General features: G+C 67.3%; 1 protein-coding gene across 1 annotated transcript; it reads right to left on the reverse strand.

Annotated features, from left to right (window-relative positions):
• Positions 1–2,896: 2,896 nt before the first annotated feature.
• On the reverse strand, positions 2,897–7,627 carry VWA1 (von Willebrand factor A domain containing 1). Its single transcript, XM_077151597.1, has 4 exons — positions 7,495–7,627; positions 6,128–6,685; positions 4,436–4,714; positions 2,897–4,358 (listed from the first exon to the last, which is right to left on the reverse strand). The coding sequence occupies exons 1-4, from the start codon at positions 7,565–7,567 to the stop codon at positions 4,054–4,056; spliced, it is 1,215 nt and encodes a 404-aa protein (XP_077007712.1). The 5' UTR covers positions 7,568–7,627; the 3' UTR covers positions 2,897–4,053.
• Positions 7,628–10,866: the final 3,239 nt, after the last annotated feature.

Here is a 10,866-nt window from a genome sequence, read left to right on the forward strand (position 1 = left end):
CAAGCACTGCTCCTTGGGACTCTCCAAAGGCCTTGACACAGAGGGGCCAGCTGGAGCAGCTTGGGGCTGAGGGGGACAGAGCCAGAGTTGGGGATCACTGCTCTGGAGCCCACAGTGTCTGCAGCCAGACAGAGTGCTCCCCCTCTCGGATCTTTTCTTGATGGCATTGGTTGAGATTCTGTCCTTTTCAAACTAATGGGAAAAGGTTTAAGATTGAATACAAATGGGGAAAAGTGTTTCCGATTCTAAGGTGATTCTGTGTGCCTTCTTTGCCACAGGAAGAGAAAGAAAAGATGCCAGCACAGCCTGGGCTCCTCCTGGGCCTCTATCCTGTATCCATGGACTCATCACCAAGCGCCTGCGGCAGCGCCTACCACAGCCAAGAAGAGCAGGTGGGCAGGGCTGAGGCCTCTGCTCCACGCACCCAGCACAGCCAGGCTTTGGGCAGCCTTACCTATTTTCTTGTTCAAACAGGAAAATAACTTGGAAACAAGCTCTGCATTTAAGTAGTCGGTTCCATTTAACTTGGCTTAAATTAAAAAAACACGAAGTGTTCATCACTGCTTTCAGATTTTGAGGACTGCTTTCAAGGGAAACAGAATAGGAGAGACAGCTCTCCCCTACCCCCGAGAGGCACCTGAGAAGGGCCCCCCTCGGAGCCGCTGGACCATGGGGCGCCCCACGCAGCTTCCACACCGTCTGGTCCACTTGTGCTGGTCACTTCCCACCTTGGGAAGACAAAGGGCCTTTCCTAAAGCACTCATGACTGGAAGGGAATTCTGATGATGCTTTCCACTTGAAATCTTCCCATTTATTGACTAAATGTGAGGCTTTCTGGAGCAGAAACAAAAGTAAGTGCTGCAGCTTGCCCTTTCACCAAGGGGCGTGCCCACCCCCAGGGCTCAGCGGTCCTCTCTGTGGGAACCCTCCTGGCTCCACAACCTGGAACACGGGCCAAGAAGTTAAAGGTGCAGGTGGATAGTCCCATCTTGAGCCCAGGCTGGGGGCTTACAGCTGCCCCAGGGGGCCCAGGCAGCAGAGCAGGGACCGGGCACCCACAGTAGGTTCCCCGCGGCAGGGGGCGGTGTGCCCCACTTCCAGAACCGGGGCAGTGGGCGTGGCAGTTCCGGCCATCCAGCCAGACCCGGGGAAGCTGCTCGGCATGGCTGAGCCTCGGCCTTCCAGTCAGGCCCGAGCTCCCTGCGGCTGAGCCTCCGGCCCCCTGCACGAGGGGACGGGGGAGGCTCCAGGATTCCCCAGGAACGGTGCCTGTGTATACCCTAAAGTGCAAGGCTCCCAGGCAGCTGGGGTGGCGGCGCTGCGGCCTCCCCGAATCCCTCTGCCTTCTCCCGCGCCTCTGAAGCAAGGGGCCACTCCCTTTCCATGCAGTGCCAGAAGGCCCCAGGTCCCGGTCTCACTCGCCGTCCCCCTGGTGCCCAGCTCCCAGCCCTGGCATGACCCTGAGGTGGGCCCTGGTCCCCCCCAACCCTATCTCAGGACCCCGTGGCCTCCCGGGACTCGAGGACCGGCACGCAGAGTCCACAGCCCCACTGCCTCAGCCACATCTGAGATGACTCAGGGCCGAGCTCTCCCGAGCAGCCCCTCCGACCCACCAGCCCCTACAGAGCCCCCAGCAGAAGGTCCTGGAGACCGGTGCTGCCCAGCTGGGGCCCAGCGGGAGCCACAACGCCCTGCGCCTGCCGCCTGACCCCTGTGAGCACCAAGCCTGCGCTGGGGCTGCACTGGGGCCACCACATGCCTTCGTGTCCCAGGACATCCCTGAAGGGGCAGTGACGGGTCCCAGGTGGGGGTCAGGCAGGGGCAGTGCTGAGCTGGAGAGGCAGCCGCCGGGAGTGGCCTCGGTTCCAAAGCAATGGGACCACGGTGGGGTGCAACAGCAGCAGGCACTGGCCTCGACCTCCTTGAGCCCTGGAACCCCAGTGGCCAAGGGCGGGTCTACAAGTCACGGACTTGGGGTGTGAGGGGCACGGCACAGCTCTGTGGGAACTGCTGTGCCCGGGGCCGGCACAGCTGCAGGATGAGGCCAGACCAAAGGCCTGTGACAGAAGCGCGCCAAGCCGCACCTTAACTGGCTCCAATGTGTGGGGACTCCTGTCGCCACCCCCTGCCCCCCAGGAAGGCACGGGACAGGAGCTTGGCTGTGGTTCTGCCTCTTGGGTTTGCTCAGCCGTGGGGGCCCCAACTCAGTGCTGATGAGCCCCAGCAGCCCAGGAACGGCCCCTGTGCCCAGTTGCTGCCTTCTCCTGGCCGCCACATGGAGCTCTGCAGCAGGGTCAGCCCGGCATGGATAGCACCACTCTCCGGGCAGCTGATGGGCGACTGTGCGCCCCTGGGAGAGCTGGCTGGGGGCATGTGGCGCCTGGGCCAGTGGAGGGGGCTCCCAGCCCAGCTCAGAGTTGCCATAGCCAGGCTTCTGGGGAGCATCCTGGCTGCTTGAGCCCAACCACCCTACCGCCGTGGGATGTGGGTCAGCACAGAGGTCGCAGGGTTCCTGCAGCGCCCTGGCTGCCTGCCGATGGCTAGGGTCAGGAACTTGGCTCTCGGAGTGCCCCTGGCCTGGGGAGGGCTAACGGGGACCCGACCCCCAAGACTCTGTCTTTGTGGCCCCAGGACCGGCCCCATAGCCCTGCTCCGTGTCCTGCTCACACAGGCGGCTGGGGGCTTGCCCCTCGTGCTGGAATCCCCAGCGGGCAAACCAGGAGCCGCAAGCTGTGTGACACGCTGAGCGGGGCTACAGCCTCTGAGCCCGGGCCAGGCCCTTGGAGGGAGGTTGGGGCCACCGTCCTGGGGCAGGGGCGGGCGGTCAGCTCTGTGAGGGGGTAGGGGGCTGGAAACACTTGCCAGGCCCCATGACCGCAGGTACTGACCACATGTCTCTGGGCAGCAGTTAGGAGCTTTATTGTCCTTGGCGAGCGTCAGTGAAAAGCACCGGGGGCACGGGGTGGGGTGAGGGGGGGTCTACCATCCGGACAATCCTGCAGAATGCCCGGAGGTGGGGCACGTGCCGTGGGCTGGAAGCCTCCAGAACAAGCCTGTCCCCGCTCTCCAGCAGCCCACTGAGGGTCCCCTGGGACCCCCACAGCTCCTGGCGGGCTCTAAAGAGAGAGTGCAGGGGGCACAGGGGTCAGCACTGGGCACCAGGAGACGCCAGCCCCTGCCCTCCAGGCCCCAGCATGGCCAGCAGGTCTGACCAGGGAGAAGCCTCACCAGTTTGCGGGGTTCAGTTCCCTATGCTGTGCGCTAAAGTGGGGGGCATGGGGGGAGGGCCAGGTGCTCCCTGCCCTCTGGGGGCCCAGGGTACTGGGCAGTGGCCAGGAGGTGGCTCACAGACAAGGCCCAGCAGAGGACACTGCAGAGAACAGCGGGGACACCCACTCACCCCTGTATATGTCCCCACCCCCACACTCCTGCCTGGCAGCCTCCCCCAGGAAACTGGGGAGCCCCTGCATGTGCCCATTTGGGGTCTGGGGAGGTGGAGAGAGCGCCTGTGTCCCCAGAAACCCGACTGCTGGGCTCTGCTGGGCTCTACACGGAAAGTGCGTCCTGGGCAAGGCCAGCTGTCCCTGCCCGGGTTCTGGCCCCTCCTCTCAGCTTCGTAGCACCCCTCCTCTGCTCCAGACCTCCCCCCTCCTGGGGACCCATCCTGAACCAGCCACGCCCCTTCGCTGGCTACCTTACATCCTCTCCCAGAACCCCTGCCCTGGAGACTCTGGGAACCTGCTGGACAAGTTCCTGCAACCTATGCCGGCCCCGGCCACCCAGGGGCCTTCCCACGAAGGGGACGTCCTGTGTCAAGTGTCCCAGCCAGTCTCCGGACCTCACATTCCCGTAGAGCCCAGCTCTGGGCAAAGCAGGGCAGGGGGTGGACACCGTGGCTGCTGTTGACTGGGTCGGCCGGTGGCAGCTGCGTCCTGAGGCCAAGTGCAGGACCTGGAACCTTCTGGCAGCCAGGACATCCCTGGGACAAATACATGTGGGCGGGCCTGGCGGAAGCCTCCTCCTGCTCCTGGCCGTTGCGGGGGGGGGGGGGGGTCACGGACCCCGACCCCCAGGCGCCCCGGCGGGCGTGCAGGCCTTGGCCGACAGCGTCCTCTCGCGGCCCGAGCGGAAGGCCGCAGTCACCGTCACCAGGTAGGCAGTGCCGGGCGCCAGCCCCTGCAGCGTGGTGCTGTTTCCGCCCGCGGGCACCTCCACGCGCTGCGCCGCGCCGCCCCTCAGGGCCCCCCACAGCACGCGGTAGCCGAGCGCGGCGGTCGGGCCGGGCGCGGGAGCCCAGCTCACGCGGACACTGCGTGGCCTGGCATGGGAGATGACGATCCGGTCGGGCCCGGCCTCCTCTGCGGGGGGGAGGGGGGTCGTCAGCGGGGAGGGGTCAGCTCGCGCCCCCCGGCCCGCGGCCCCCGGCCCCGCTCACCCGGCAGCGTGCGCACTCGCAGGTGCTGCGGCCGCACGAGGCGCACGTTGGACTCGGGCCGCAGCACCACCTCGTAGTCGGTGTCGGGCTCCAGGCCGGCCCAGACCCAGCCGGTGGCGTTCCCGGGCAGCTGGCGGCGGCGTGCGGCCCCCGGGTCTGCGCGGGGCGCCAGCTCAAGCACGTAGAAGCCCGCGTCGGCGCCGAGCAGCAGCGGCCAGGCCAGGCGGAGGCCGCGCGACGTGACCTCGAGCGCGCGGAGCTGCTGCGGGTGCATCGCGTCTGCGGGCGGAGGAGCCGAGGGTGGGAGGGGACCTGCGGCGCTCCGGGGCGCTGGCTGCTGCCTCCCACCCCTGCCTGGCGCCCTGGTCACGGGGATGGGGGGAGCAGGCAGGAAGATGGGGGGCGCTTTTGGCAGCACCAACAGATGCTAATGGCACAAAGAGGGGGCTGGGGGAAGGATGAGGAGGTCACCCCGGCTCCAGCCCTCTCAGGAGGTCCCCTGCCTGCCTGGGCCCCAAACCCAGACCACAGGGCCCCAAAAGTGGCGGGGCCACAGTCTGAGAAGAGGACCAGAGCCCCAGGGGGCCAACGCTGGTTCTAGGCAAAGGGAGCCCAAGGGTGTGGCCAGAAGTGGGGGGAACGAAAGGGGGGCCTCTCAAGGGTAGTGGAGACATGACAGCTTCAGGAGCAGCTACACCTGGGGTCAGGGTTCCTTCCACCTCAGGCCCTGGACCCTAGGGGAAACTGAGCGTCACCCCAAGTGTGTGACACCAAACCCCACTCCCGCCGTCTGAGTGACAGTGTGGGTGGGTGATGCTGATGAATGTCAGGGGGAGGGTCCAGCCCAGCAGACTGTCCTCCTTAACGCCTGTGCCCTGCCCAGCAGCCTGGCACTCGCTCTCCCCTGCCCATTCTCCCACTCAGCCCCACCCCCAAACCCAGGGTCCCCACCCCCTGCTTGTCCTCCCCACCCCTCTCCTTGAATTTTCCCTGTCCAGCTTCCTGCCTACTCTCCTGCTGACCACTCCACGTTCGACCACAAGGGTGACCAAAGACACATGGCATCAGAAGTCCCCAGGAGAAATCGCTGAGGATCCCCACTTTCGCCAGCACTCATAGCTCCTTTTGGCCATAGCAATGAGTAAACCATAGGGGAGACTCGAAGAGCACCTGCCCTTAGTGGCGTTTCAGTGGCAGCCAGGGCCTCCCCCTGCAGCCGCTCTGCCTGGAGTGCCCAGAAGAGAGCTAGGGCTCTCAGCCTTGCAAGAGGCCGCCGCTGGCCTCTGCCCCAGCCTCCTCCTCTCCTCCTCTGACCCCCCAATAAGCTGATGTGCACACCCACTCAGGATGCCACCCAGAATCCTAGTCCTCTGGGCTACACTCCCCAGGGCCCTGCCCAGCTGCTCGGACCTCCTTCAGGCATGGTGGCCCCATGAGCCTGTCACCTCTGTTCCCAGACCAGGGACCCATGTTGCTGCCTGAATGGTGCTGGCACGTCCCTCCCTTCCCCTCTCCTTAGACCCTCACAGGGAGCCCCAGCTGGGGGATCACTCTGCCTGCCCCTCCAGGGAGCCGGGCACATGGATGTGGCTGGAGTGTGCCCAGACAGGCTGTGAGTCCCCTCCCGCTGGACCCTGGGGGCCGGCGCCCGTGCCAGCAGCCCTGGCCCCTCCCAGGGCCACCCCCACCTACCGAGGATGGAGGCCCGCAGCCTCTGGGTGATGATGGGCAGGTCGTCCACGTCCACGAAGTGCAGGTGCTCCTCGGGAGGGGGCGAGGCGGCGGCCGAGAGCGCCAGGAGGTTCCCGCGGCCAGTGCTGACGATGAAGACTGTGACGCCCAGGTCCTTGAGCTCCTGCATGGGGGGTCCCACGGGGTCGCTGGAGTCGCCGTCGGTCACCCACACCAGCACCTTTGGCACCCCTGGCCGGGCACCTGCCGCCTCAGCGAACAGTTGCTCCTTGGCGTAGGCCAGTGCCAGGCCCGTGTTGGTGTCGCCCATGCGCTGGGCTGCGGCCCGGATGGCGTCCTGGACGGCGGCCCCTGAGCCGTGCTGCGCAAAGCGGAACTCACTGTGCGGCCGGCTGCCCACATGCACCAGGCTGGCCTGCAGGGCCCCGGGGCCCAGGGGCAGTGGAGCCACCAGCTGCCCCAAAAACTCCCGCACCTGGGAGAACTCATAGTGCGAGACGCTGGCCGAGCTGTCCACCAGAAACAGCAAATCCCCCTGGGGGGCCGACGCCGGGGGATCTGGGGAGGGAGCAAGGGGTCAGCCAGGCCGCGGACCCCAGGCAGCCTCACCCCCAGTGCTCAGCCCCCCAGGGCCCCAAGAGCCTGCTCCGTCCCACCCCGAAGGCCCTGGGGTGGCGGCCCCCAGCCTGGGACTCTGAGCCAGGCGGGGTCCCAGCCCTGGGTGGGCTCGGCACTGGGCGCTGGCGGTGTGGCCAGATGCCAGGGCGCTCTCTGGGGTCGTGTCCCAGCTGCAAGGAGAGCTGACTGCTCAGACACGGTCTGTGCACGGCCCCCCTCCCTCCGCCCTGGAGGGGCCTGAGCCATGCACCCCTCGGCTTGTTACCAAGAGAAGTGGGCAGGGGGCGCTGCGGAGTCTCAGGTGAGACAACCTGCCCCGGGTGGGCACAGCAGCAGGGAAGGGGAAACCTAAGCTGAATGCAAACCCCGGCCCATAGATGAGCCACCCTTCCCTGACTCCATCCTCTCCTCTATCTGGATCCCGCGGCCAGAACACCTGCCCAGCCGCCCGATGGTGGTCTGCCCTGCACCCGGAGGCCGCCCCCTGCTCCCCAACACCTCCGCAGACAGATGGGCCCCTCCACCCTGGGCCCGGTTCCTGACGGTCTCAGTGCGAGGAGGCGACTCCAGGCCTCTGACCCTCCAGCAAGGGCCCTTCCAGGGCAGGAAACCTGGGCCGGGGTGGCAGCCGCAGCCGCCCAGGCCGCGCGACCCGGGGAGCTGCCGGCCCGGGACACCTGGGCGCACACGCCGCATGGGGTGGGGCCGGCCCCGCGGAGCCAAGAGAGCCGCCCGCGGGCCGCACTCACCGCGCTCCGGGCCGCTCCGCGCCAGCACCAGCCGTAGGCCCAGGGCCAGGCCGAGTACAGCCCAGGCGAGCATCGCGCGCTCTACGCAGACGGGGCGCGCTCGACCCGCGCCTCGCCGCTCGCTCTCTCTGGCTGCGGGGCTCGCCACCGCGCGGGCCAGAGGGCGGAGACCCCGCCCCGGCTCCGCCCAAGCCCCGCCCCGCCCTGGGCGCGCGCCCTCACCCCGACGTGCGGAGGCACCAAGAGGCTGACCCCGAAACGCGCGCGCACGGCAGACCCGGGCACGCGGCGATACGCAGCACCTACGGAGACCCAGCACTCGCACACACATGCCAGTGTTCCTTTCTCCGGGCGTGGGGCCCTGGGGGTCTCCCCCCTCATCCACTACCCAGGAACAAACCCCTGCCTGTGCCCCCCCAGGGCTGGGAGTCCCTGCAGCCTGGCCCAGGAGAGGCTCAAGCGAGCCATCTCTGGGCCTGACTAGGTGCAACCACTTCCGGGGACAGCTCAAGGCCAGGGGCAGTGAGGCCAGAGCATCATCCCCTAAGCAGGGAACTGGCCGCACTCCGGCCCCACAGCTGGGACTTGGAGCTGCAAGCTCAGAGCAGTGGGGTTGGAAGAGCCTTGGGACCCAGCTTGGAAGGGATGCCCGGCCTGGGGAGGGGACAGCGACCTGAGAAACTAGAAGGGCCCAGATGTGGGAGATGGCTGGCTCGAGCCCCACCCAGCACCCCACGCCCCAGTGGGGACAGCGGGCCCTGGCCCAGCATCAGGCATGGCCCAGGCCGGACCCCAGCTGCCAATGGGGGGCCATGGAGAGCGCCCACCAGCAAGCAGGAGCCCTCCACTCTGGGAATCTGGGCTGGCGCAGAGCAGGGTTGGCTGGCCGCAGGGGGCGTCTGGAGGGACCCTTGGCTTCCCAGAGGAGGCCCTCAGGCTTCGAGCTGCATCCCCGGGCAGGCCAGGAGAGCCTGGCCTCATTCCCCGGAGGCCTCCCTGCGGATGAGTGGTGGACCGTCCCGGAGACTAGAGCGGGGTTGGGGGGCATGCCAGGATGTTCCCTCCCTTCCCCCGTCTCAGGAGGATGCTCGGCAGGGTGGACGGATGGGCCCCCGCGGTTTTCCTTCCTCTCTTTTGGCAGGTGAGACGCCGCCATGGCTACAAGACCAGGCAGCAACTCCGACTTTGCCTAAAAAAGGAAGCGGCCGGGCCGAGCCTGGGAGCTGAAAACAAGCGGGAACTGTGTCACCGCCCCCACCCCCTGCCGGGAATCTTGGCAGTGCCGGCGCTGGCTCCGCTCCAGGCCTCAGGCCCCGGCGGGGATCAGAACCGTCCCAGTTCTTCCGCCCGGGCGCCGTCGGGGAGCCGGGGCCGGGTCCCTGGAGTCAGGGCTGGGCCGCTTGGAGGTGCTGCCAGCCCCCGGTCCCAAAGTCCCCGGGGTGGACAGAGGCGGGTGGTGTGTGATGGCCAGACGGTCCGGGCAGCCAGTGGGGGTCTGGCCCTGTGGGTCCTGCGGGAGGCACATCCACGCGGCTTTCCTGAGCCACCCCTTACCTCACCCGCTGCCCCAGTGGGCACCCACAGGGGGTGGCTGCAGCTGGGCCCTGCGGACTGCCCTCTGTGGAGGCTGCAGTCTCACAGGTAGCCCACCTCTTCCGGGGAGACCTGCCGGGCTCAGGCGAGGCCACGGTCACACCTCGCCTGTGCTGTGGTGACGCGAAGTTTCCCTACCTTCAGGAAAAAGCGAGCGGTCTCCTTGGCCACATGTGCCACCTTCAAGGAGGCAGCTGCCCTCCTCCCTCCAGTCCTGTCAGGACAGGGCATCTGGCCCGCAGTCCCTCCACAGCTCTGGCCAGAGTCCCTCCAGCTGCCCACACTAAGGCCTGACCTCTCAAAGACCTGCCCCCTCGGTCTCTGCTCCCCCAGCCCCCCTGCCCCCTGCCCTGTGGCTCAGCCCCACTCTCCTGGCACAGCGGGTCTTGCTCCTGTGTGATGTACAGGCCTGGGGGAGATACAGAGGGCAGAGGGCACCCAAGGAACAGCTGGGGGTGGCCAGGGGTTTAGTGTCCGGGGTGGGCTTCAGTAGACCCCAGAGGCCAAGTACATTTAATGGTGCTGAGTCCCCTCTCCGAAGGGGGGGCCTGGGGGCAGGGGGACATAAAGGCGGGCAGAGCCATTGACAGGGGTACAGAGGGCAAGGGGGACAAAGCAGGTCACGCAAAGTCCCACCTCCAATCCCTCCTGCTCGTTCAGCCCAGCCCCTCATCTGGGTCTCGGGCCCCAGGAGGAAGGGCCAGCCAGCCCCGTGGCTTTGGCCCAGGTCAGGGGTCTCCTGCCCTCACTTCCAGCCTGGAGGCTGCAGGCAGGTGGAGGGGTTCCGTGGCCCCTGCCCCCTGATATCCGTGGGGGGAGCACCCCCTCCTCCACACCATCCCAGCCTCTCTGGAGAAGAAGGGCCCTTTGTCCGCCGCACGCTGTGGCCGTGTTCAACCCCAGAGAAAAGGGCAGCTCTGTGGCCCCTGACCCCCGCCCTGTGGCTTGGGCCATTGCTCACGTCCCTTGCATCACGCACACACTCGCACACTCATACACTCGTGCGCATTCACGCAGCCACCCCGCAGGGACCTGAGAAGAGGCTGGGGTGGGACTGCAGGGGAGCCCACAACCACAACCCTCACCCCACAGGGGGGCCACTGCGGGAGGCACAGAGGGGTCGCTGGGGGAGATCTCCCCTTGCCCTTCTGGGCTGCAGCGACCTGGTTGGGGTCTGGGGCTTGCAGGGGCCAGGGAACTCTAGGTGCTTTCTCACTCCCCAGGGGCCGAGCAGGCAGCAGGGAGGCAGCCCTGGGGTCCCATTGCATGCAGCCCCCAGCTCGGCACTGCCGGTGCCCTCTCCTGGGAGGTGGCTGCCCACACTGTCCTGCGGGCCCCATCCTGGGCCACGTCGAGGCGGGCACAAGCGGCGGCACCCCCTGGCCAGGCCAGCAGCTCTTGAGAACTCAGCTGGGGGTGGAGGGAGGCCCTGAGGGTGGGGGGCACAGGAGCCAGCAGCAGGGGCTGTGCCCACTGCAGGCCCAGGGCTCCTGCCTGGCACTCCGTTCCTGCCCACACTGGGGAGGCTAAGGCCCAGCCCTGGGGCTCCAGGGCCAGGGAAGGGGGTGGGCAAGGTGAGGGCCAGGGCTGCCCCCATCCCCAGGGCCCTGGCAGCCCCTCACTGCCGTGACCCTGGAGCTCACAGGCAATACCTTCTATAGGAATAACTGACCTTGGCAAGCGGGGATCCACTCAGCGCCCCTTCCTCACTGTGAGCCGGGCCTAGTGGGGGAGCAGGCAGCAGCTCTCCAGGGCTGGGCCATCAGACCTTTGTCCCTG

Source organism: Tamandua tetradactyla, chromosome 2 (genome assembly GCF_023851605.1).
Source record: "Tamandua tetradactyla isolate mTamTet1 chromosome 2, mTamTet1.pri, whole genome shotgun sequence".
Lineage (NCBI taxonomy): Eukaryota > Metazoa > Chordata > Mammalia > Pilosa > Myrmecophagidae > Tamandua > Tamandua tetradactyla.